The sequence below is a fragment of the Chanos chanos genome, chromosome 4 (assembly GCF_902362185.1).
Source record: "Chanos chanos chromosome 4, fChaCha1.1, whole genome shotgun sequence".
Lineage (NCBI taxonomy): Eukaryota > Metazoa > Chordata > Actinopteri > Gonorynchiformes > Chanidae > Chanos > Chanos chanos.
The window spans coordinates 6,290,065-6,317,561 of NC_044498.1; the positions used below are offsets into that span (position 1 = coordinate 6,290,065).

The window sequence follows — 27,497 nt, forward strand, 5'->3', positions numbered from 1 at the left end:
GCAAATGATATGGGTGGTGCTCTGTGTGTGTGTGTGTGTGTGTGTGTGTGTGTACTTTTATGTGTGTGTGTGTGTGTGTGTGTGGTATGGAAGGATTTGGGTCTTATTCAAACATAGACTTCTACAAAAGAAACCAAATGTTGAAACACTTTCAGTGCGTTTTAAAAACAAAATATACATGTATTTGTATTTATATGCAATAAAATATAGGCAACTCAGTCTCGTAGTTTGCAGAAACTGCGGTGTTTCACAAGCAAAAACGTAGGGAAAAAAAGAACTCGCTGCGCAATGCACTGACCTCAGAGGAAGAGACTAGTAGAGTCCCCCGGTGCACTTTTGGCACGGTTGCCGGCCGTTGGCTCGTTCGAAACGCAAGGAAAAATAATCAAACGGATATCATACGCACTCAGCGGGTAGCAATAGCCTCGTTATTATTACGATGGCAGCCAAACAGCTTCTACTCTACGGATCGTTATTTATTACGCCCGCCGTGCCAGGAGCAGGCTACAAACCCTCTGTCTTTTAACCGATATAATTGGCGTCACGCTGCTTCGGCGCAAAGACAGATGCGCCCATTTTGTATAGGCACTAGTGTAGTATTGTCATCATAATTTTTCACAGTAAACAGCTCAAGAAATTCCACCCAAATGCATCTGCTTTGAAACTGGAATTACATATATTAGATTACCATCTAAATACATCTAAATATATTGGATTAATATGTCAGATTACTCAAAGAAATCATTCATTTTGCGTGCATCTAGATTCCTTCAGGGAATGTTGTTTTGTCCATAAAAGCTTTTTTCTTTGAAAATACGTTTTATACTGCTTTTGTTAAGAACTATTTTACATTGATAAGCACTGAATTCAACACAGTTCAAGCCGCTCGCACGGAGTCTTAAATAAACTCATCTGTTCAATCCACTCCGGAAAAGGCGTGAGAATATGGTTTACTTGTTCTCACGAATTCTCTCACGCACAAACTAGCCAATTAATCAGCTGGATGACATGACTAACCGTTCACGGTTAAAACCATTACAAAAATATTTTGAATTTTCATGTCATTATTATTAAAGTAGTCTTCAAACATCAGAGCGTTAATTCTACAGTAATATCGTCATGCAATGACAGCATTCAAGTTCCCATATCCTTCGTATGCCGCATCCACTGATTAGTTCATCGCGCACGTAAAGAAGGATGTCAAGTCTTTGACCTCTGGACCTTCTTGACCCCCAGTGTCGCGGATAGACACAGAGCCTGCGTGCTGCTCAGTGGTCAGCGCTAGCGGACAAAGGCCAGTCTGTGACTGCAGGCATTGTGCCCAAAGCCAGCAGGCTCTGGAGCGGGTGCCCGTTCTGCAGCAGGATGCCGGGGGTGAGGATGGAGAGAACAGCGGGTGTGTGAGCGGGCCGACAGCAGGAGAGCCCAGCAGTGTTTGGTCTGGAGTCTGAACCAGCAGAGGGAGTGCTAGAGACACGCTGAGGTGCAACTCTTTCGTCGTACGCATCATTTGAAACCAGCTGTACAAGATAACGTGGACTGCAATGCTTCCCTTTCCCTTCTGCTGTAAATACGCTTCTTAGTACCTTAACACTCCATCAACACTGGCGGTATGTATCAACCTCCGGCCCACAGAGTTATTTTAAGGTAAGGACACTTTGGAGAAACAACTATAAATTAGTGACTCTCTAAACGTAGTTATTACCACAGTACCTTGATTCACACCACAGTTCTTACAACGTTCATTGTGAGCACATATTATTACAAATGATTCGGTAAATACGTTCAACTTTGATGAGAATATTTTAAATGAGGCTAAAGGTGAAATATGCAAAACTATCGAATTTTCTGGGGCTAAGAAAACAAAAAACAAAAACCAACGATATGGACATTCTCTAAAAAATATATAACCACACATCTACAATGTTTAAAGACACAAAGCACCACACTGGTAAAACAACAGTATTTATTCATTCAAATAAGTAATAATGCATTAACATTTCCAGATCAGAGGAATTACAAAATAACCTCTAGACATACACAAATATAACCAGAGAATATCCCTGAAACTGGTAAGTCAACAAAATCATAAGGCAAGGTATCGTACATTCATGAGTTGTGACATGTTTTGCAAGTGGGTTCTGCTCCCTGAAGTTACATTCAAAATCCATTCCAGTGGTTCATTATCAGGTGTGGACTACGCTGAGATGAGAACTAAAAACAACAATGAAACAAAATACATGTATTCGAACAAAACTTCCACGCTCTGAAAAGGGTTTCGGTTATTCATGTTCGTATTGTTCACTCTTTTTTTTTTTTTTTTTTTGCTTGTTGATTGTTACTATTGTCAGAAAAAAAAATATGCCGCTGTTCGTGAAGGTTACAATTGGCGCATTTATCCAGAGCGACATAAACTTGCCCGCCGTAACCGGAATCTATAATCTATCGGTCCTCTCTCCCGTGGTATCGGGCTTCTTTTTCAGGAGGTCGTACGTTTGTTTTTCCCTTGAACTTGATTTCAAAAGCAGCAATATTAGCAGTCCCAGCCCGAGACCGATGCTTGCCCCAACCGCCATGTGCGCCAGCAGCTCAGCGCTCAAAGATTTCTTCACCCCTGCAAATACAGTTATACTGTAACTTAGAAAATCTCCGTAAAAGAAAGCATAATATGGAGAGAATCAAAGACTAATGTTAGATACATATGTAAAAGTTCTCCCATGACCCGAAACACTTTTCAAATCTCCCTCTTTATTGTACCCTCAAGATATCTGAACTCCCGTTTGCTATGCCGAGTGACGCAATGTGAGGTAATTGTGAAGATTTAAATTATACTCTCAAAAGACCAAGCTCAAGAACCAGTTACACCATGTTATCTGGTTTCATTGTATGGGTCCACCTTACTTTATATTTCTAAGGTTTACCCTGTTACCAAAACTATGATAACTCCTATAGACCCCACATATTGACTTGCAGTTATCTACTGAAAGTGCAGCACAAAAAGAGTTTGGTATCAAACTGTGAACATCTCACTGATCAACCAGAGTTTGGCAGGAAAGCCTGTACTGTGTTATGTGGAGACCAGGTTGACTTACCTGTACAAAAAAATAAAGATTAGAAGAATGATCTGGGGGGAAAGCCTGATAAAAAACTATGTCTTCACATCCCACCACTGCATAGCATAACTTGTGTGTGTGTGTGTGTCTGTTTGCTGTCTGAACCACTGACAGTTAGTCTCACCCTGACATGAGGGCATCTCCTGACTCCAGTGTCCAGATACAGTGCACTCCACTTCTGACTCCCCTTTCAGCACAAAGCCCTGTTCACAGCTCACACTGCAGCGAGAGCCAAAACTGAAGTCAGAGTGGAGATGAGAGCAGTTCATCTTACCTGTACAGGTGGGCAGAGAGTGTGACCACAGTCCTGTAGAGGTGCAGGTGAGTTGACTGGTCCCATTCAACACAAAACCTTCATCACACTGGAAATCACATGTGGAGCCCAAACTGTAATTGCCGTGTGTGTGAGAGCAGTTCATGAGGAGGGGCCACAGAGGAGAGGATGAGAGAGAGGGGAACCCACACTGGACGACTGTGGAGAGAGAGAGTGAGAGGGAGGCAGAGGGGGAGAGAGAAAGAGTGAGAGATTGATGATTTAAATCCAATGATTACTAAATCCAATGATTTAAACTGAAGCAAATATCAAAGTATTCTTCCATTATACTGATGATCAGTATTTTGCCAGTTTAAAAACACAGAAACAAACAGTGTTTATCAGAAAAAAAATGTAAATTAGAGAACATTCAAGAAAAAAATGCTGAGGTAAAAAGTCCTTGCACCCTACCACTGAATAGCCCTAACTCACAGGTTCACATGTGTGTCTGTTTGCTGTCTGAACCACTGACAGTTAGTCTCACCCTGACATGAGGGCATCTCCTGACTCCAGTGTCCAGATGCAGTGCACTCCACTTCTGACTCCCCTTTCAGCACAAAGCCCTGTTCACAGCTCACACTGCAGCGAGAGCCAAAACTGAAGTCAGCGTGGAGATGAGAGCAGTTCATCATGCCTCTCTGTGGAGCTGTCAGTTGGGGGCACTGTTGAGCTGCATAAAACAAAGACATTTTTAATAAGCATTTCATGTTAACAGATTAAACACTTCGTAGAGTGATGTTTAAAAGTAGCATCTGGCCAGGAGTCAGCGAACAGTAGAGTTTGGTGAAGGAGAGTGCTGTTAAAGAAATGGAGCTGAATCTCCCATCACCACCCCATGGTGGTTTCATCTTTATCCATTTACCTTTAATGCTTTCACCAGAGGTATTATGTCTATTGTTCTTTTATACTTATTGACCTGCTACCAGACACAATGGAATTTCTCCACTAGAAAATGTAAGCAATGCAGCATCTTCCTTATAGCCGCGCTCACTCAAAAGAAACATTACACTATGAAATAGCACTCATCTCATTAGTCAAACACTGTTTGCCTGATTAACCTGTGGATTTTTCTTACCTGTACAGGTGGGCAGAGAGTGTGACCACAGTCCTGTAGAGGTGCAGGTGAGTTGACTGATCCCATTCAACACAAAACCTTCATCACACTGGAAATCACATGTGGACCCGAAACTGTAATTGCCGTGTGTGTGAGAGCAGTTCATGAGGAGGGGCCACAGAGGAGAGGATGAGAGAGAGGGGAACCCACACTGGACAACTGTGGAGAGAGAGAGAGAGTGAGAGGGAGGCAGAGGGAGAGAGAGAAAGAGTGAGAGATTGATGATTTAAATCCAATGATTACTAAATCCAATGATTTAAACTGAAGCAAATATCAAAGTATTCTTCCATTATACTGATGATCAGTATTTTGCCAGTTTAAAAACACAGAAACAAACAGTGTTTATCAGAAAAAAAATGTAAATTAGAGAACATTCAAGAAAAAAATGCTGAGGTAAAAAGTCCTCGCACCCTACCACTGAATGGCCCTAACTCACAGGTTCACATGTGTGTCTGTTTGCTGTCTGAACCACTGACAGTTAGTCTCACCCTGACATGAGGGCATCTCCTGACTCCAGTGTCCAGATGCAGTGCACTCCACTTCTGACTCCCCTTTCAGCACAAAGCCCTGTTCACAGCTCACACTGCAGCGAGAGCCAAAACTGAAGTCAGAGTGGAGATGAGAGCAGTTCATCATGCCTCTCTGTGGAGCTGTCAGTTGGGGGCACTGTTGAGCTGCATAAAACAAAGACATTTTTAATAAGCATTTCATGTTAACAGATTAAACACTTCGTAGAGTGATGTTTAAAAGTAGCATCTGGCCAGGAGTCAGCGAACAGTAGAGTTTGGTGAAGGAGAGTGCTGTTAAAGAAATGGAGCTGAATCTCCCATCACCACCCCATGGTGGTTTCATCTTTATCCATTTACCTTTAATGCTTTCACCAGAGGTATTATGTCTATTGTTCTTTTATACTTATTGACCTGCTACCAGACACAATGGAATTTCTCCACTAGAAAATGTAAGCAATGCAGCATCTTCCTTATAGCCGCGCTCACTCAAAAGACACATTACACTATGAAATAGCACTCATCTCATTAGTCAAACACTGTTTGCCTGATTAACCTGTGGATTTTTCTTACCTGTACAGGTGGGCAGAGAGTGTGACCACAGTCCTGTAGAGGTGCAGGTGAGTTGACTGATCCCATTCAACACAAAACCTTCATCACACTGGAAATCACATGTGGACCCGAAACTGTAATTGCCGTGTGTGTGAGAGCAGTTCATGAGGAGGGGCCACAGAGGAGAGGATGAGAGAGAGGGGAACCCACACTGGACGACTGTGGAGAGAGAGAGTGAGAGGGAGGCAGAGGGAGAGAGAGAAAGAGTGAGAGATTGCTGATTTAAATCCAATGATTACTAAATCCAATGATTTAAACTGATGCAAATATCAAAGTACTCTTCCATTATACTGATGATCAGTATTTTGCCAGTTTAAAAACACAGAAACAAACAGTGTTTATCAGAAAAAAAATGTAAATTAGAGAACATTCAAGAAAAAAATGCTGAGGTAAAAAGTCCTCGCACCCTACCACTGAATAGCCCTAACTCACAGGTTCACGTGTGTGTCTGTTTGCTGTCTGAACCACTGACAGTTAGTCTCACCCTGACATGAGGGCATCTCCTGACTCCAGTGTCCAGATGCAGTGCACTCCACTTCTGACTCCCCTTTCAGCACAAAGCCCTGTTCACAGCTCACACTGCAGCGAGAGCCAAAACTGAAGTCAGAGTGGAGATGAGAGCAGTTCATCATGCCTCTCTGTGGAGCTGTCAGTTGGGGGCACTGTTGAGCTGAGCAAAACAAAAAAGTATAAAAGGCACTTTAGAGACACTCAGCACGTCACTGCTTGTAATCTGATGTCATTTACATTAGTTTGCCTAATATAAGGAGACACAAATATTTCATAGGCTTTGTTTTAGTATTATGGCTAGGGATGTCCCGATCCGATCTCAAAGATCGCTATCGGTGCCAATCAAGGCATTTTTAACTGATCGGTATCGGTTTTACTGAGCACGACCCAAAGCCCGATGCTTCGTTTTACGTCAGTTGTCATACAGGTGTCATAAACGGAGAGCATGATTTGTGGCAGAACGCGGCTAAAATGTCTCCAGTGTGGACATGTTTTAAATTGGGAAACGAAAGCAGTTCAAAAGCCACTTGTAATGTTTGCAGTGCGACCGGTAGTGACACAGAGCTGCGTTCAATAAGCTACTACCGCTTTAGTACGGCACCTAAAAAATAAACACTCAGCGGAATACAGTGAGTTCACTCAGGTAACACAGGCAAAGGTTGCTCCGAAGCAACACACACAGGAGGATAAACTTTTAAAAGGAGAGAGAAATTCCCTCGAGACAGCGACAAGGCCAAAAAGATTACCGAGAGAGTAACTGAATTAATCGCTTTGGATGACCAGCCCATGTGGTAGCGAATACAGAAACGCGTCCAAATTCGGCCAATAGTCCACACTGCAGACATTACACCAGGTCCAACTAACTGCATATTTTATTACATTTTGCTTGATACTATTTTCCGCTTTAATATCTCAAATTAATATTTATATCCATCTACTGACAATGTAAGCAAGAGACCAAAAAAAAAAAAATTAAAATATGTTGGCTTTTGTCTATACTGTTATAACACCAACATTTCACTGTTGAATAAAACACCTATTATAGGTCGAGGAGTATGTTAAAATTGCCTTCAGTGTGCTACATGTCAACCAGGTTGACTTACCTGTGCAGGTGGGCAGAGAGTGTGACCACAGTCCTGTAGAAGTGCAGGTGAGTTGACTGATCCCATTCAACACAAAACCTTCATCACACTGGAAATCACATGTGGAGCCCAAACTGTAACTGTCTTGTGTGTGAGAGCAGTTCATGAAGAGGGGCCACAGAGGAGAGGATGAGAGAGTGGGGGACTCACACTGGACAACTGTGGAGAGAGAGAGAGGTTTTACTTAGAGCTGTGCTCTAGAGAATAATAATTCAAACTGAGGCAAATCTAAAAGTTTTGTTCCATTATTCTGGTAATAAGTATTTGGCTTGTTTACAGAGTGCAAAACTCAGTCTTTGTTAAAAAAAAAGAAAGATTAGAAGAATGATCTGGGGGGAAAGCCTGATAAAAAACTATGTCTTCACATCCCACCACTGCATAGCATAACTTGTGTGTGTGTGTCTATTTGCTGTCTGAACCACTGACAGTTAGTCTCACCCTGACATGAGGGCATCTCCTGACTCCAGTGTCCAGATGCAGTGCACTCCACTTCTGACTCCCCTTTCAGCACAAAGCCCTGTTCACAGCTCACACTGCAGCGAGAGCCAAAACTGAAGTCAGAGTGGAGATGAGAGCAGTTCATCATGCCTCTCTGTGGAGCTGTCAGTTGGGGGCACTGTTGAGCTGAGCAAATCAAAGACATTTTTAATAAGCATTTCATGTTAACAGATTAAGCACTTGTTTAATCTAGCACTTGTTTAAAAGTAGCATCTGGCCAGGAGTCAGTGAACAGAGTTTGGTGAAGGAGAGTATTGTTAAAGCAATGGAGGTGAATCTCCCACCACCTCCCCATGGTGGTCTCATCTTTATCCATTTACCTTTGATGCTTTCACCAGAGGTATTATGTCTATTGTTCTTTTATACTTACTGACCTGCTACCAGACACAATGGAATTTCTCCACTAGAAAATGTAAGCAATGCAGCATCTCCCTTATAGCTGCGCTCACTCAAAAGACACATTGAACTATTGAGTCACACACATCTCATTAGTCAAACAGTGTTTGCCTGATTAGCCTGTAGATTTTTCTTACCTGTACAGGTGGGCAGAGAGTGTGACCACAGTCCTGTAGAGGTGCAGGTGAGTTGACTGATCCCATTCAACACAAAACCTTCATCACACTGGAAATCACATGTGGACCCGAAACTGTAATTGCCGTGTGTGTGAGAGCAGTTCATGAGGAGGGGCCACAGAGGAGAGGATGAGAGAGAGGGGAACCCACACTGGACAACTGTGGAGAGAGAGAGAGAGAGAGTGAGAGGGAGGCAGAAGGAGAGAAAGAGAGAGATTTTATCTAGAACTGTGAGAGAATAATAAATGAACCTAAAACAAATATAAATTTATTCTTCCACTATATTGGTAATCAGTGTTTGACCAGTTTACAGATACTGAAAACGTCAGTCTTTATTAAAAAAAGAAAAAAAAGAAATTAAAAATTAGTGAGTGATCACTGAAAAAGCCTGATGGTATAAATAGTCATCACATCCCAGGACTGTGTGACATAACTCACAGGTTCACGTGTGTCTCTGTTTGCTGTCTGAACCACTGACATTTAGTCTCACCCTGACATGAGGGCATCTCCTGACTCCAGTGTCCAAATGCAGTGCACTCCACTTCTGACTCCCCTTTCAGCACAAAGCCCTGTTCACAGCTCACACTGCAGTGAGAGCCAAAACTGAGGTGGGCTTCAGGATGAGAACAGTTCATTTTGCCTCCCTGTGGAGCTGTCACTGGGGGGCACCATTGAGCTTCTTAAAACATAAAATGTTTGCATTCATTGTTACACACAGCCTTACAAGGCCCTGTCAAGGAGGAATTTTCAAGAGCTGGCCTCATAAAAATGCCGCTGGCAAAATTCTCTCTTTAGATGTTTGAAGGTTGCCCCGTTCTAAGGAGCAACATTTAAATGGAAGAGCATGCTAAAAGTTCATTTCCATTTCAAATAAGTCGACCACATAAGTTTTAATCAGAAAGCCAATAATCGTCACAAACCATGACAAACCGTATCATAAGGCAATGTGAGTTCACTAACAGGAGCACGAAGAGAGAATTTATTTGCTTGTTTGTTTGTTTTTAATCAAGAATACAAAGCAAAATACAACCTTTGCTTGACATATCTCATTGCAACTGAATATTTTTGCATAAAGTAAGTTTTAAAAACTTGCTGACTGCAACCATTTTTACTATCATAAGTAGATTACTGAAGAAAACATCCATGGAATATGTCCCCTTAATTATTACAGCATTCTTATACATGAAGAAGTGTAAGGTAACATTTACATATTACAACCTTGTACTACTACAGCTAAACACAAATTAGAAATCTCTATTCAGTCCTGTCCAATCAGCAGCATCAAGCAGTCAATAACGTTAAAGTTGAGCTTCGATTTAAGGCTTTTCATTTTGGAATTTCTGTAAAAATGTTCCCTGAACTCTATGGCTCCCTTCAGTCGTAACAAAACCCCTTTCTCAATTCATCTCGGTCTGAAGTCCTTCTACTTAAACTGTAACTGGAAACTGAAACCGACGATCTTTTGAACTAAAGACATCTCTCTGAGTCTTTTAAGTTCACGTTTTAATTAAAAACATCTCTTAAGCCATCTCTGTGCTTATAAAACAGAGGAACATGGTTTAAAAACAAAAACAAAATCTTTAACAATGCTCAAATTCTCATTAAACGAACCCTGACGACCCCTAATTTCTCAGAACTGATGTAACTGATAGAAGTCTCTTTCATCACCTCGTGAGAACTGGTGAAATTAGCTTTTTCATCAATGCTACTCGCTCTGGGAAAATGTTTCTCAATGTCACTGGTCTTGCAAGAATAGAACATTTTAGGTGTAACATGCAAGTGCTGGGATAATGATTTGTCAACACCTATTTCCTTTAGACTCTGAAAATAAAATAACTTCCTTCCTAAAATTGAAATGTAGTAATTGCAACGTTTTAAGCATTTCATTTCAAATATTTTTAAACCTGACAGTAATGTCTATTAACAGGAATAAGAGAGAAGACAAAAGTTGTGATATTCAAGCTGCCTTGGCACACTGATTTTCTCTTGTGGGTTTGCGAACAACTGAGGAACCGACATATGTTTTTAGATTTCCTGACACCTGTTGATCAGGGTAAATCACAGGAAAGGCAAAGGAAATATGTAAACATACACAACTAAAATCTGGCAGAACAAAGCAGTCTTGAAAGTGAACCCACCCTTTTCACACCGATCGCCGTAGTAACCGGGATGGCACTTGCAAGTATAGTTTCCGATAGTCTCCACACACTCCGCATGTTCACTGCAAGACCCTGCTGAGCAAGAGGCTACACACACACACACACACACACACACACACACACACACGCACATATTAGAATATACACTGTAAAAAAGTTTGTTAGAAAGACCTTGTGCCTACCACATCAGGTTCCCTTGTATACTTCTGTAGAACTTAACAGTTGCTTCCATACTGACTTCAGTTGCACAAACAACCTACACTGGGTTTTTTTTTGTGTTTTTTTTTTTACCCATCTATTTTAGCTGCTGCGTCTTAGTTTGTTAGCTAATTGATACATTCGCCAGGTAGGTTCTGTTCTTTTTTAAGCTGAGACGTTCTTGCTTTTAGAGAGCGGAACCTCGTACCTGTGTAGCACAGGGCTGCCTTCAGCTTCTTACAGCTCTCGTCGTTCCACATCCCCGTGTGTAGCTCTCGCTTAATGTACATCTCCACGCAACCCATACCGCTATCCATCCCCAGGTTATTGGGCTCCCCCGGGGCCCAGTTTGCCGCCTCTTTGGTCAGAGGCCTCTGGGTGCCGACCCACGTCCAGATCCCCTTCACCTGTTTGATCCCCAGCCAATAGTACCCCCGGTGCCGAGGTAGGTATTCATTGAGGTAGACGTTCTCCTCTTTGTTTTGGATGGCCACCATGTCGGTGTGATGTTTTTGACACCACTCTCGAGCTGTGTCCCAGTCCCTGTTGACATCCGTGTAGTAGTGGTATGTCCAAGCCTGAACGTATTTCTCACCTGAAGGGTTCAGGAAAGAACAGAATGCGACAAGCCCCCGCATAAGATACATCTTACAGACACACTTAGAATTGTATATTTAGTTGTTAGTGGGTAGTTACTTCATTTTGTCTTAGAGATTTTCATTTTATGGCATGTAATGTTTGACCAATGAGGCTAAACTGTCTTTGCAAGCAATTTTTTTTTAAATTATTTTAGCACCACTATACAAACACAAGCATAAGAATTTGACGGTGGGTTTTACATTAAAAGGACACACAAACTTACCGATGCAGGTGATCATCAACAAACCCACACAGAATCCACCACCAGACGCCCACAAAGCCATCTAACAAACACATTGCCACAACCAGGACACATGTTGAGTCATTCTGCTAACATCCTACATGTATCTCTGATTAGAGCTAACAAAATATGGAATCAGTAATGGTATTCACGATATATTCAGCCATTATAAAAATGTCCAGTATCACAAGATCTACAATCTACCTCTATCTCCATCAGGATGTACTATGTATATATATATATATATATATATATATATATATATATATATATATCAAAAGTTTGTTAAAAAAAAATCAATGTAAATGACGAAGTAAAAGAAAAAAAAGATCAATGCAGAAAAAGCTGTATGCACATAGTTTTCAGTACCCTTTAAGCGAATACAGACTTCAGGCAGCTGGCTTCAGCCCTTTCACAGTTCTGCATCCAGCAGTGTGCTCCTGTTCTGTGCAGTGTGGTAATGCCTAGTATGCTACGTTGCTCAATCTAGTGTAGCAGCAATCACTAGAAAAGTCTCACATGAACATTAGAGCGAATTCTGTTGTGATTAAAAGGTGTAAAATTGAGGTTAAAGGAGTGATAAACATCAAAAGAACAAACAGACCCAAAAACAAAACAGATGCTCACACAAACACACTCCACCTAACACATCGACCCACCCACACGCGCACACACACACACACACACGCGCACACGCACGCACACACACACACACACACACGCACACACACACACACACTATACAGTGAGAAGTTCACAGCTGTTACCACATTAACACTTTAGCTTATTCATTTCTATCTTTCCAAACTGCTCTTTGAGATTTTTGGGGGAAGAAGTGAGCATCTTACCCCAGTGTGTTGGCAGCATAAGGTGTGGTTTCTTCCTGTGTGAACTCACTGTGTGACACATTCTGAAGGAGAACTGAAAGATTTTGAAGTTCTAATGTGTCCACCCACAATCAAATGGTAAGTAAACTTCGGTTCACTCGGTAGTTACACTGAATGCGTGTCTTAGCGTCTCATCAAAAGTTTTTTAAAGAATATGTTACGTCCCCGCGAGTTAAATCTACGGACTGTGGAAGGTAACAACAAAAAAACTAAAAAAAAAAAAAATAGATGGGAGAAATATGTGGGTTGTGGATTTATTAAGTCAAGAAAAGAGAAAAAAAAGGGTTACAACAAAACCAAAAGTAATGTCCAAATCTACTTAATCGCCGTCATCCGATTTAAACACACAGCGTAACTGCTGTAACCAGGCAATATACACACAGAGATGAAATACACACAGCGATATATGCCTGTCATAGTTACAAGACACGCACGCACGCACGCACACACAGCGTTAACCCTGCCATCTGGCCCACTGGCCCCGTCTATCGGTCTCCCCAGGACTTTTAAAACAGCCGGTTCCGGTGCACAATTAAGCACCGGCGCTGTTAACCACTCATGGCGACGATGAGAACAGGGGAGGGCGGTACCTGGAGAGAGAGACATGAAGAAAAAAAAAAACACACCCCAACACCACAGCCGTAACACCCCCTCCAATAAGAGCGAACAGGTATTTCGCTATAAATATACAAATGACATTACATAAACACAAACCTAATGTGTACACCATTTCATTTTTATTTTTTTTAAATGGACGCTCTTACCCACAAGACAGTGCGTCAGCCACAATGTTGTCTGTCCCTTTTTTATGTCTGATCTCAATGTTGTAGCCTTGCACCAGTAGAGCCCAACGCATCAACCGCTGGTTATGGTTGTACATCTGGGCCAAGAAAACAAAAGGATTATGATCAGTGTACACAGTTACAGGAGATGAAGTGGAGCCAACATACACTTCGAAGTGCTGAAGGGCAAGTAGCATGGCTAAGGTTTCGTTTTCAATAGTAGAGTAGTTCAGCTTGACCCGAGAAATAGCATACAGGATGGCACACATCACTGTCCCCATCTTGCAGTAATACAGCACCGGCTCCAGAGGCACTAGCATCAACCTCTAGTTTGGAAGGAAGAGAGAAGTTAGGTGCAGCCAGGACCGGAGCGCTACAGAGGAGAGACTTACCAGCATCAAAGGCATGTTGACATTCATCGTTCCACTCAAAAGGAACAGCAGGACTACACAATTTGGTGAGAGGAGCAACCACCACGGAGAAGTTTTTACAGAAACATCGATGATAACCAGTCATGCCCAGAAAACGACGCAGTTCACATCTGGTAGTGGGAACTGGGTAGGACAGCACCGCTGTGACTTGTACTGGACGGACCTGTCCCTGACCAACCTGTTTCCCCAGGTAAGTGACTGTGGCCTAACTGAACTTGGCAAGACTAAGGGTGAGTGAGGCCTCGGCAAGTCGCTGGAACACCATAGTTAGACTGGCAATATGGTCTGCCCAGTTATGCGAGTACACCACTACATCATCATGGTAGACATTAAAAATGAGGAACACCCCCCAACACCAGGTGCATCAAGCGCTGAAATGTGGCAGGCGCATTCCTCATGCCGAATGCCGTAACCGTGTACTGTAAGAAATGGTCAGGTGTCACGAATGCAGAAATGTCAGATGCTCTGGGTGTTAAAGCAACCTGCCAGTACCCTTTTAGGAGATCAAGCTTAACACTGCTGGGCCAATGCTGTCAATGCAGTCCTCCATACAAGGCAATGGGAATGAATCTGGTACAGTAACTGCATTAACCTTACGGAAATCTGTGCAGAAACGGTGGGTGCTGTTAGGGCCGATCACCAGCTCATAGCATAAAGGGGGGAGACGCACACGATAATAGGTCTAAATCCAGGGGTTTTTATTGTCCAAAACATGTAGACAAAGAATTAACAAAGCGTGTTGAGGAAGCGAAGCGGGGACACCATCACATTGTGCTGGGACAGACCAGTATCCTCCAGAACACCCATGGGAACGGTGCCAGGAGGGTCTACAAATAGGCTCGTCCCACAGGTTTCAGGTGCCCCTAATCAACAGGTTAAAAAAAAATACCAAAACAAAACAAACAAAAACATAATCGCCACCAGAAGGGGTTGTCAGTGCTGCCTAGCTGCTATTCTGTAGGCAGCCACCAGGACGGGGGAACGTAACAGGTGCCATCAGACTTGGGAACTAGCAAACATGGGGAACTCCAGGAACTGCAACTGGTTTTGGCTTAACTATTTTCCATCAAGTACTTAACCTCTTTCTTCATTATTTCCCTCTTCTGCATGTTGTTTAATGGGAGCGCAGCACTACCAGCATCGACGTCATGGCTTATTACATTTGTGTGTGATGGTACGTCATTAAACAAAGTTGGGGTAGGAGTGAAGTAAAGTGACTACATCATCCCTCTGACACTTAGGAAGATAGGACAAGTGGGTTTCTATTTTAGACAGACACTCAGAGTTTGAAAACCTACCGCACTGCTGACCATCAGTTGGCCCACTCAAGCCATCTTCAGACAAAGATCCTACACAAACCAAGGAGGCAGATTTGTCTTACCGGGGGCAGCAGTCTCCGGAGTTTTTTCCTGCTCCCCCCGAGCAGCATCCCCGGAATGATAGGGCTTGAGCATGTTAACACGGCACAACCGTGTCTTTTTCCTCCGTTCAGGGGTGTAGATGACATAATCTGTGTCAGACACTTTACTTTTCACCACGTACGGGCCTGAGAGACGGGCGGTAAGAGAAGACCCAGGCATTGGCGATAGGACCGAAACTTGATCGCCGGGCTGAGACTGTCGCTCAACTGCTTTCCTGTCAAAGCGCTTCCTCACACTCTCCTGCGAGGAGGAGAGGGCTTCTTCTGCCAGAGAAAACGCATGATGCAGACGTTCCTTACACCGAGACACAAAATCTCGCACGCTACATTTTGGAGAAGCACTCAACATAAGTTGCTCTTTTAATACCTTGAGTGGGCCACGAACATTGTGACCGAATACCAGTTCAGCTGGGCTAAACCCAAGGGGCCTCCTGTTTTGCATCCCGTATGGCAAAGAGAACAAAAGGGACCCCCTCATCCCAGTTTTTCCCCGTATCAAGACAGTACTTCCGTAGCATGGACTTCAGCGTTTGGTGCCAACGTTCAAGTACGCCCTGTGACTCTGGGTGATGTGCACTAGATACTGAGTGAGAAACACCCAAAGATTGCAAAGTCTGCTTAAACATTTTGGAGAGGAAATTAGTCCCTTGATCTGTCTGCACTTTCTTCGGTAAACCAAAGGTGGTAAAAAACTTGGTCAAAGAATTAGAATCTCTGTGCTCGCACATACACACACACTTTGAGCCGTGAGCAGTGAATTTGACCTCTGCATTTAACTCATCCTATACACACCGGTAGTGAGCAGACACTCACACCAGGAGCAGCGGGCAGCGCGTCTGCGCCCAAGGAGGGCAAAACTTACACAGACAGCATAATTCATTTCAGTATTCTCCAAACTCTTATGATCAGTTTCCAGAGGGTTATATTTTTTGCACTTTGCACTGTAATGTGTGAGTCTGGGTGTAAATACAAAGGAAACCAGCTTTTTGAGACAAAGATGAAAATGTGTCAGATGTGTTTGTTTAGAACAATCCTCATCTCATTTTGGAAAAAATGTTATTCTGTCTGTCATTGATAGCTCTCAACCGCAGAATGGACTGTTTTCCCTGTTTAATAGGCTCTGACGTCCATGTCTCTCTTTGTGCCCATAGCAGTCTGCTGCCCTCCTTTCCAGACCTTACAGACGGGTAACACGGCTCGCTCTGACTGTCATCTGACCGTCAGCTCTGTCTGCAACTTCAACTGTAATGGGGGAAGTATCCTGCAGGGGGCACTGAATGTGGCACGCACATGGGCAGGAGGCCGGAGTTATCACATGCCTACCCACACAAGCTCGTCGCTGCTCTGACAATTCTCACCCACCGTTTGGATTCCGCTTGGTCCCATTTTCAGCGGGGCTTCAATAGTTTTCAGACAATGAAATATTAAGAAAATTAAGAAATGTTAAGAAAAATCCTCCCACAGTCCAAAGACATGCAGGTTAGGTGAATTGGAGACACTGAATTGCCCCTAGGTATGAATGTATGTATGAGTCTGTGTGTCTGCCCTGCGATGGACTGGCGACCTGTCCAGGGTGTTTCCCCACCTTTCACCCTATGAGTGCTGGGATAGGCTCCAGCACCCCCTGCGACCCTAATCAGGATAAGCGGTTTAGATAATGAGTGAGTGAGTGATTTCAATGCTTTTGCGTTGTGAATCGAGTGAAACGGTGCCTCACCCACCAATTTCACAGCCAATCCACGACTGCAGAGAACATACCTCACAGGAAACGTGAGAAAAGTCTCTGCACAGCTCTGCTCCTTTGACTGTAACTATAGCTTCCATCTCCATGGACACAAGACTGTAATCAGTACAATGACTGGTAGATAGATAGATAGATAGATAGAGAGAGAGAGAGAGAGAGAGAGAGAGAGAAAGAGAGAGAGAGAGAAAGAGAGAGAGAAAGAGAGAAAAAGAGAGAGAGAGAAAGAGAGAGAGAGAGAAAGAGAGAGAGAAAGAGAGAGAGAAAGAGAGAGAGAGAGAGAGAGAGAGAGAGAATCAGAGACTGATTTGAATGGACAGCTCTTCACGTTTTCTCTGGGAAACAGTTGGCCCCCACCATTATCGAACTGAAAGCTGAGCCTCACTTGTGACGCTCTCTAGCCCCTTACCCCGTGCAGTCTAATAAAGACACAAAAGTGAATAAATAGGAGTCTGTCATTCAAACTTTAACAAACTTTTATTTCATTTTAGGATGTCTAAACATTGATAAACAACAGTGTAGACAATAACTTAGTTGAAACATGATTTCATTAACATGAGTTAAAATACTACACATTTACGGAAATCCTGAAGTACAAATGAGAATGAAGTGTTCTTTGTGGAAATACAATGATAAAAAATAGTAGTGCAGCAGAAAAGTGCTTAAATGAAACAGAGATTCAAGACCAGAGTTTTCAGTAAGGTGCATTTTCTCGCAATAAAGTCAGAGAGAGAGAGACAGAGAGAGAAAGAGAGAAACAGAGAGAGAGATTAATACTTTTGTCAGGCAAGTGCCAAAATGTGGTGAGTCAGCCTTTTCACCCTGTGTAACTCATTTGCTTCTTTTTCTACTGACGTCGGCTTAATTTTTCCATTTCGAAAATTTGTACTGAAGTAATACCAAATGAATATAATACATACGCCTCACAGAGAATTCATTACGGCTTTGATAACAATAATTCTAGTGAATGAATACTACCTGCTGAGACAGAGGAGAGGCAAGGCAAGGCAGAGGGGTCATCATTCAGCTACAGAACAAGACATTTCTGTCCCACCTCTGACCAGTGTGCTAACAAATTATGTTGATTTTAATGACAGAGTTTTAAAACAAAATCCGTTAATAAGCAAATAAAATAATATACTTGAACAAAAACCTACATCATATCAACAAAACACCATATCAGCAAAAAAAAAAAAATTATTATAACTACTTAACAAAAGAATCATATAATGGCACCATCTCTAAGAGAGATGACGTTAACGACCAGTCACTCAGTCAAGAACGAAATGACTGTTGATGAAGATGAAGACAAAGACGATGACGATGAGGATGATGATGATGACAACGATGATGATGATGATGATGATAGATTATTGCAGTCTCATATGGTCTTCTAAAGGTGAATTTCCCTCCTCATACGCTGGGTTCATTTCGTCTGCTTCCTCCCTCTGGCTTAAAGCAGCGAGAGAGAGAGAGAGAGAGAGAGAGAGAGAGAGAGAGAGAGTAAGTTTAGATTAATTCATCACAGTACTGAGTGACCGGCTAGATACAGTACAGAAGAACATTGCAACATCCAAGTCATTTTTTTTCAATACCCCTCGCAAAAATCTTGATATTTCAAGCTCAGTGGGATAGTGGGATTACAAACAGAGTTTAAAAAAATCATCTTTATCAGACAGACTCACCTTGAGTGGACAAACTTCTTTCCTATTAAGTGGAATCAGAAAGAAAATGAACTCCATAAACTATGTGTATATGTACATGAGCAAAACAGCACATAAAACTAATACATTTCTAAAGCAGTAACTGCACTCTTCTTAAGATTAACTGATGAGCAAAAAAAAAAAAAAAAAAAAAAAATATATATATATATATATATATATATATATATATGCATACTTACTTTTCCTGATGAACAAACAACAGCACGTAACGATGCAGATAGTTGAAAGGACACTGTATCCAAAAGCAGCCATAAACAAATGACTATAAGCTGCAGAGACACAAGAGGAAAATCACCACAGTTTGCGCATTACAGATCAAAAATGGCCCCGGTTTGAATGATTAGAAGAATGAAGAAAAAAAAATAATTCGATATTAGATGATGCACAGTAAGATGCAACGTTATGAAACCCTCTTTGGGATTATTTCTTTGAAAAGAAAGAATTTGTTTTGTTTTTCGTCCTGGTCAGTGTCATTGCGAGACCACTAATTGCTAGCGTGACATGAATGGGTATAGAGGTCATACGTACACACACACAGAGGTCTGGGGCCACTCCAGGTGCCATCAGACCTACATGTGATCTTTTTTAATCCCAGCAGTAAGTATCCCGTGGAGCACTGGATTTCACAGCTGGTGTTCCTCTCCCGAACAGAGCAGTCCAATGAGCAAGGATTCACTGAATAGTCCTCACATTTCAGAACTAAAGCAAAAAAAGACATAACAACAATGTTGTTTTGTTGTTGTTGTTGTTTTTGTTTTTTTAAAAAAAATAAGCTTTTGACACATACATTCACTCTAGGAACATAGATAAATGCAGCTTGTTGCCAAAGCTGATCATCTTTCAGTGATATTTCAGCAATTAACCTGAGAACCTGGAGTGAGGAAGGAAGGAAATTTTTTGTTATTTTATTTATTTATTTATTTTTTCCGGAGTAAAATTCTGCATGAAAGCTTTTTGAACTAGATACTGTCTAAGACTTTAGGTTTGAAAACTATGACCACCAAAAAAAAAGTCATAGAAAGTACTAACAACTTGGATTTGGGTATTTGGAAAAAAAGGAGACAGGAGACAGTAGGATATACACTGTAGATTCATCTGAAAGAGGAGTTACCATAGGGACCGGGACACTCCGTATTCCACACACAGGTGAAGTTGTTGACAGTCTCTTCACATTCACCATAGCCACATGTAGTGCGATTGCATTGGGCTGCAGTAGAGACACCAAAGAGATAAGAGACAATAACTTCTTAAACAGGGCTTTCAAGTGCACATCTGTTCTGCACAGTATATTCCAACAATTTCTGTTTTCCCCCTTTTAATCCTTGAGTTCTTTTTCTGTAATTCACTTCGATATTTACAACGAGCAGAAAAAAAACCCATGGCCTTATAATTCTATACCTTTATAGCATAGCGCAATTTTCTCCTTCGTGCACGATTCATCGTTCCATTTGCCGAATTTTTGGCCGTTGGCATACATCTCAATGCAGTTTTCGTCTGAAAGTCTGTTGTTCGGTTCGTTAACATCCCAGTACCCCTCTCCCACCAACGATTTATTCGTTCCAAGCCACGTCCATTTCCCATCAGTCTTCGTCAGTCCAATCCAGTAGCGGTCCACATTCTTTGGCAAGTTATTTCTGATATAATCGATTTCATTGTCGTTCTGAATGATTGCCAAATCTGTGTAAGTATCTCGACACCACTTTCTTGACGCATTCCACGCCATGCTTGCATTGGAGCGATGATATGTCCAACCTTCAATGTATACTGTCCAGAAAACAAGCCCGTTTTGGGTTAAAAAGAAGCTTACAGTAGGCAAACTGAATCATTTTTAATTCTCACTTTTTAAGCGGTAGAGCCGATTAATAATAATAATAATAATAATAAAATACAATGAAAAGTAGTTTAAATAACAACCAAATAGGGAGGCCTTTTGACAGTAAGGTGTTAGATAAAACTCACCTGAGGTTAACTGAAGCACCGTCACAAGACCAGTGAATAGACACGTGTGTCTGTGAAATGTCACAAGGCATCCTTGGATCTGTTCATGAAAGCAACAGAGAAACAACATTTCTTTTCTTTTCTTTTCTTTTCTTTTCTTCTGTGATCGCTAAAAGAAGCACTTCATTTTTTATAACTTAATGAAGGACACTTGAATTTAAATATCCATCTCCTGATAACTATGCACTAAACCTCTTGACATCTTATTTTCAAATAATTTTGCAGGTGGATTATTACAACTGGCAACGCCAGTATTCTATGCTGCCATAACACGTACATACCATGATGGTTCCGTACTTCTGCTAAGTGCAGTCTCATAGATCCTCGCGGTTTTCAGCACAATCAGTTGAGAACCAGGGCTTTTTCTACAGACGCCAGGCATTTACATAAAATAGCAGGATGTTTTCTCACTTCTTTTATGAGTTTCAGATGAATGACTACGATATTGCTGTCTAGTGCGTTTTTGCTGATCCTGTCGGAAGCTTGGCAAGTTCCAAGTTAGTGTGGGCCAACCTGTTTTCCGGTAAATTTGATTATGATTAAGAGGATTAACGTTGTGAAATTGATAACGATGTAATACCTCTTTGAAACAAAGTAGATGATAATAATATGTAACCATTCATAAATGTACAGCAGAAAAAAAAGGAGTCAGCAATAGCCATCAATGTCAAAATTTCAATATTTTGCTTACATAAATATAAACATCCATATGATAGGGGAGGAATAAATGCAAACCGTCTTTGATGTAATATCATGAACTCTTGTGATGTGCAATGTGAAGGCCTAATTTTAGGACTAGTTGAATGTTGTTTAGATTAGTCTCACAAACATCCCTATACCTTATAAAACATACCGTCGAGTTTGATAGTTTCTACACAGTGTGACTGGAGAGGTATTTGATCATGCACAGACACAAATGAGATCACTTCCTAACTGCAAATGCCGACGCCAGCTCAAAAGAAAGTGCAGATGAGTTAAATTTCGATTTCTGTGATTCTTAAACTCTGCATGCTTGTGCAACTGCATGCAACTAATTCCACTTTTCCATTTCACCCTAGGTCTCAAAAACTCTCCACGCGGTGCACTTGACAGTGTACAATTTGATGTGGATTCTAAAAGAAGAAAAAAAAATTGCTTTGAGAAGGTGGCTTGTGTTTGCAAAATATAGTCCTTCAAAGCACTGCTGTTAAACAAGATTTATTACTTATGTTCACAAGTTAAAATAGGATTTAAATCAGATTAAATAGGATTTATTAACTCATGTCACATGTAACTCAAGCCTTGGGCTCATACACTTTTGTCACAATGCACGTTTTTGCTCTTCAAAAATTTTGAGTAAAAAATGAACACCCGCAGATAAAGTGTCTCTGACCCCCAATGCAACACATTGCTGTTCCAGTGCGTTTTTGGAATATCTATTGGAGGAATTGTTCCAAGAGTTTGCGATAGCGTTATGTAACATGAGGAGGGAAATGCCATTAACAATAGTCAGGCTAAAGGTGACCGAAAGGAAATGGGCCGCACACCTACGTTCACAATCACTGACCTCTGTTAGAGAAGAGGTCACAGGACTTTGTGAGCGTGCAGACTCAGGAAACGACTGCTGCCACGCTACTTAAAATGACCTGAGTCATCCAAACACAGCCTTTCTTTACAAACAGAATGTAAATGAGCTTGCTGACTGATACACAAGGACTCCGAGTTACTCTCTCTTTTCCCCCCTCTTCTCTCTCTCTCTCTCTTGCTCTCGCTCTCTCTCTCTCTCTCTCTCTCTCTCTTTCATTCACTGAACCTTATTGGTCAAGTCAGACTAAGAGCATTGGGAGTTCTCAGTATGGGTTTCCGAGCAAAAAAAAAAAAAAGCGCATAGAGATTAGTAACTGTTAGTGAGTTTATGCAATTAGGCTCTCAACTTTTATAAACACATGAGGGACAAAGACACCTCTGGCCTTTACTCTTTGACACCAGAGCTCAAAGGGTTTGGGCAGGAATAGAACTTTTGTTGAGATGTGTTGAAGTGTTGTCACGCTGTGTTAAGGAGACTGGATGGATTCGCAGGTCAGTTTTTTGGTTTATGTAAAGCAAACAAAGGCAAAGACTTCCAATAACTTACAGGAACTCAGACTCAGGTTTCAGGCAGGCAGATAACCCAAACGCGACACAATCACACTCAGGCATTGACAATGCCACACAGGAATGAGGGGAAACACAGGAGTATTTACACAAGACTAAACAAGGCTGAACTGACTGAAGACAGGTGAAACCAAAGATTGAACTAACAGGACTGAACAAAGACACTAGCGAGTAACAGACAACTTAACCAAATCTGACCACTAGAGGGGTAATAAGTGGAACAGGGCGTGACATGTGTGAAGTTTGGTAAAGTGAAATATGATGGTGTCATAAATGTGAAAAAGTTTTGCCGTTCTCAAAGTTTTACAAAGACAAACAGAAAAAGAAAAAAAACTTGTCTGCATTCTTTAATTTGTGTTTTTCTGCTTGTGTTGGGTGTACACTGTTGAGGTTGTAGTTCCCTGTAGGAATCATTATCATTGTTATATTAGATTATATTTAAACAGTATGTTTTTCCACTCTCTGTCATATACAAAATGTGATTGTTGTGGAAGAAGAAACCCAAGACAGTCGTTATTTTCAGTATATATTTGATTAAAGTAGACATGTTTTCGGCAAATAAATCAATAAAATAGTACATCAAAAGAATAAATACACATATTTGAAACAGTATTTACAATTCTAACTAAACAGCCATGGAAAATAAACTAAAAATACATGAGAATAAAGTTATGGCAATTTCCAGAAACTACAGCTTTACAAAAATAACAGTTACAGTAATTCACTCAACATAATGGCATTCCAGAACAATATGTTCATTTAAGTGAGGCAAAATTTCCCATGGGAAAATGAATAAATTACGTTTTCACACATGTTCACATATAACTACAGCACAGTTCTGTGGCTCAAAGCTAGCGCTGATTAGGAGATCGGGACGGCACGGTCTGAATAGGACGGTCCGGTCCAGGGAGGCCGGCCCCGTCTGATCGGTGCTGATCACTTGAGTCTTTGCTCATGTTGTTACACAATCTTTAATTTATTCACATCATCCGCATGGTTTAGTAATATGTGGAGTAATCAATACTCCCCTCGACACAGCTGATATAGCACTATATCTCTTCTATAATTCATTCAGTCATTCATTCATTGAGATATTAATTAATCAGTTAAGTTAAGTTGCCTATCCAGTGTCACTGACTGATACACACACACACACACACACACACACACACACACGCTCGCATGCACAGGCACACACTCATTCATGCATCCCTGACTGTATGACATTCATCTCTATATTTTCTGATGAAACAGTTGTGCGATCCTACAACAAGAGAGATTCAAACAGAACAAGTTAGTTCTGTTTATGCTTTGTCTTCAAAAGACAGGCTGACAGTAGTAATAATAATAATAATAATAATGATGATGATGGTCAAAGTGACCGCCCTGTTACCAGAATTATGATCAGAATCACAACTATGACAGGGTATTCACCTAGCAGACTTGCTGTTCAGCTGCTGGTCAGCTTTATATAAGACTATCGATGCTGTTCTTGTATACCTGAGGAGGAATTTCGATGTCTGAGTTGCTAAAAGAAAAAAAAAACAGAGACAGATTGATGAGTTTCACTGTTGGGCTAACTTACACACAAAGCAATCATGCAATAAAAAAAATCAAAGGTACACTTAGATGTAAAGGAATCCATTGAACTCACCTGTTCAGTTCAAACTTCTTATCTGTGAGAACGAACAAAAAAAAAAAGAAAAAAAAGAAAAAGACAAAAAAAACCAAAAGAGATTAATGAAAACGAATCAGCTGCAGTCAACACTGTGGTCTTTTGATGCTTAGACATCTTAAAAAGCAAACTGAAAATGTTAGGGCGTAAAGTCTATTACTGCCTGAATGGCCTATTTGTGCATTGGAGGATTCGCTCACCTTTCCTCTTCAGTTTGCGTAGGAGCCAGGCAGCCAGTGAGAGGAACGACAGGGTGCCAGCACCTCCTGCTGCCAGTGCTACGGTGCTGCTGGCTACCGGTGGCCCAGGGACAACTGAGATGAAGGACAAAAGAAAGGCCACGCATTGAGTATTCAAACATTGGAACATCCCTCATTTTTCTCTAACTCTTTAACTCTCTCCCTGTGTGCAGTATCTACCTTTGCATGTAGGTGTCTCTCCAGACCAGTTACCATGCTGGTTGCACGTTACATTCTCGTGGCCGTGGAGACGGTATCCATGGTCGCAGTCGAAGGAGCAGAGAGTTCCAAAGACCGAGGCCTCAGAGGTGCAGTTTTTGGAGCCGTTGGCTGGCTCTGGGATTAGCGGGCATTCCACTGCTATGGAATGGAGCGAAGGAGAAGAAGACGTTTTTAGCGACGGTGTTTTAACTTTTCTCACCAATCATGAAAACAGATTAACACGCTGGAAAACATTTTCGATCATAACGAGTGGGTGAGAAACCATCACTGCAGCTGTGTACCTGCGCAGTATGGCATGTCAGAACTCCAGTGTCCTGCCTCTGTACACTCCATACTCAGCGCCCCCTGCAGGATAAATCCCTCATCACAGTTGAAGTTGCAGACTGAGCTGACGGTCAGGTCAGAGTTGGAGCAGGTCACAGCGCCCATCTGCAAGGTCTGGAGAGCAGGGCAGCGGACGGCTGGACGGGGAGGGGGGACACAGAGAGACATGGATGTCAGACCCATAAAATAGACACAGGACAAGGCCAGTATTGCGGAAAAAGATTCAGGTAAAGTTCACTCTGAGGACATTTGGAACGCAAAAGAATATTTCTCGAAGTTTACTATATCCTTCATATTTAATTAAACTGTAATTCTTCGGATAAGCTGACCATCCATGATTTAATATGTCAGTTCATTTAGGGTGGTTATTGGTGATCCATACATGCACTGCAACAGAGTAATGATGAATATCTACGGCTATGACATCAGCTAAAGTTTTAGGCACGTGAAAGGTGAGCCGCATTACCTTCACAGGTAGGTATCTCCTGACTCCACTGTGCAGACTCGGTGCATCTGATTTCTGATGCCCCTTGCAAGCGAAAACCGTCGGCGCACTTGAAAGTACAGCTGCTCCCATACTGGAAACTTTCCTCACTGCAGCTGATCTCTCCATTGTCTGGTTTCCCCAGCTCTGGGCACTGAACAGCTGAAGAAGAGATTGAAATAGCATTCGTTTTAGCTGAATGTTTCACCGCTCAGCCAATCATCTTTTCTTTTTCTTTCTTTCTTTCTTTCTTTCTTTCTTTCTTTCTTTCTTTCTTGTCTTTTGTTTGACAGTTTTTTCTTTGACAGTTTTTGCTCGAACTTCAAAAGATGCTTGCAGCTCTCATAGAAGCAGCTTTTGATTCCCCCTCAAGCTCCGTATTTTTACCTTTGCAAAGAGGTTGTGAGTCGCTCCAGAGTCCCGAGGATTGACAGCGCAGGGTTTTGCTGTCGGAGCTGGAGCCCCTAAGTTGGTATCCTTCTTCACAAGAGAATTCGCAGGCGGACAAGTAGGAGTAACGGCTTAGTGGGTCGTGACAGTTTTTGTAACCATGATCTGGAACCTGAAGCTCGCCGCATTTGACAGCTGCGGTAAAGAAACGTCGAAAATTTAAATCAGTGCACTGCATTTTTAAAGCATTTAAAAAACAAAACAAAAAAATTTTTTAAAGCTATAAAGAGACATCTTACGTTTGCACGATGGCGGGCTCGTTGACCAGGTAGCGGAGGCTGTGCATCGCATAGTTGTTGAGCCAGTTAACTGATAACCCTTCTCGCAGGAGAACTCGCACTGAGAAGCGTACGAGAAATCTCCATGTGGGTGTGCGCACTTGAAATTGCCGTCGGCCGGGGCTGTAACGTTATCCTTTGAACATTTCACAACTGCAAAAAAAAAAAAAAGCACACATATGACAGGTCATTTCTAAAGAACTTGCACATGAAGGTTAACGTGTGGACTCAGCTGTGAGATGACGCTTACCATGTTCACATTTGTCACCATAGAAACCTTCAAAGCAGTCACACTTGTGGCTATTGATGGTCTCCACACATTCTCCATTTCCACTGCAGGAGTCGGGTTGGCAGGATGCTGGAGAGGGGAAATGATTCAGATTATTAATTTTCCTCTTGATCTTGAAATGTTTCTAGCAATGCACCTACTTTCACTAGCCCTTTTGCAAGCGTTACTCTCGTCTACATTCTTAATTTTTCTCTCAAATCAGAATTGGTATTACAGTAAACTGGCATATTTTGGGGGGTATAACAACCAGTGGAACAGTCAATCTCTTAAATCTTGAAGTTCCTCCAGATAAAGCACGTTACTGCTTTTTTTTCAGCTCAGCATTAGTTGTTACAGGTCTATCTCTGCAATCTCTGTAAGCTTAAATTTCAGAAAAATGAAATCACTACAGTTACAATGGTGCACCCTTCTTCAGTTCCCCAGCAGATCTTTTGTCGTTGTTGGCTTTACGCACCTGTGTAACAAAGAGCGGTCTTCTTCTTCAAACAAGACTCGTCATTCCATTTCCCTGCATCTGTCATTCTTTTGATGTAGATCTCCACACAGTCTTCATTGTTCCCTCCATTGTTCGGTTCCCCTTTAGCCCAGTTCTCAGCTTCAGCAGTCAACAGTTTCTTGGTTCCGACCCAGGTCCAGCTGCCTTCCATCTTGCGGATGCCGATCCAGTAATATCCCGAAACCGAGGGCAGAATTTCGTTGAGATGGGCAATCTCACCTTGGTTCTGAATGGCCACCATGTCGGTGTAATTATGACTCCAACACCATTCTCGAGCTTCTTGCCATGTCATTCTGGTGTTGGAGTA

General features: G+C 41.8%; 1 protein-coding gene across 1 annotated transcript; it reads right to left on the reverse strand.

The window, feature by feature from the left end:
- Positions 1-1,281: 1,281 nt before the first annotated feature.
- LOC115809273 (uncharacterized) lies at positions 1,282-27,497 on the reverse strand. Its single transcript, XM_030770863.1, has 28 exons — positions 27,149-27,497; positions 26,656-26,763; positions 26,367-26,558; positions 26,065-26,262; positions 25,660-25,839; positions 25,151-25,330; positions 24,828-25,007; positions 24,609-24,722; positions 24,388-24,409; positions 24,212-24,261; positions 20,001-20,279; positions 19,714-19,809; positions 15,099-15,401; positions 13,679-13,731; positions 13,283-13,384; positions 11,600-11,660; positions 10,946-11,332; positions 8,871-9,038; positions 8,342-8,539; positions 7,749-7,934; positions 7,272-7,469; positions 6,143-6,328; positions 5,029-5,214; positions 4,502-4,699; positions 3,911-4,096; positions 3,238-3,585; positions 2,494-2,614; positions 1,282-1,447 (listed from the first exon to the last, which is right to left on the reverse strand). Exons 1-28 carry the CDS (start codon positions 27,480-27,482, stop codon positions 1,282-1,284), a joined length of 4,980 nt encoding a protein of 1,659 aa, XP_030626723.1. The 5' UTR covers positions 27,483-27,497.

Excerpts from the sequence above, each read along its gene's own strand:
- LOC115809273 (XM_030770863.1), bottom strand. The coding sequence starts at position 27,482 with ATGACATGGCAAGAAGCTCGAGAATGGTGTTGGAGTCATAATTACACC. Across the intron at positions 11,333-11,599 it reads GTTGATGATCACCTGCATCG|GTGAGAAATACGTTCAGGCT; the intron begins GTAAGTTTGTGT and ends TGAACCCTTCAG. Across the intron at positions 8,540-8,870 it reads GGAGATGCCCTCATGTCAGG|TTGTCCAGTGTGGGTTCCCC; the intron begins GTGAGACTAAAT and ends CTCTCTCCACAG.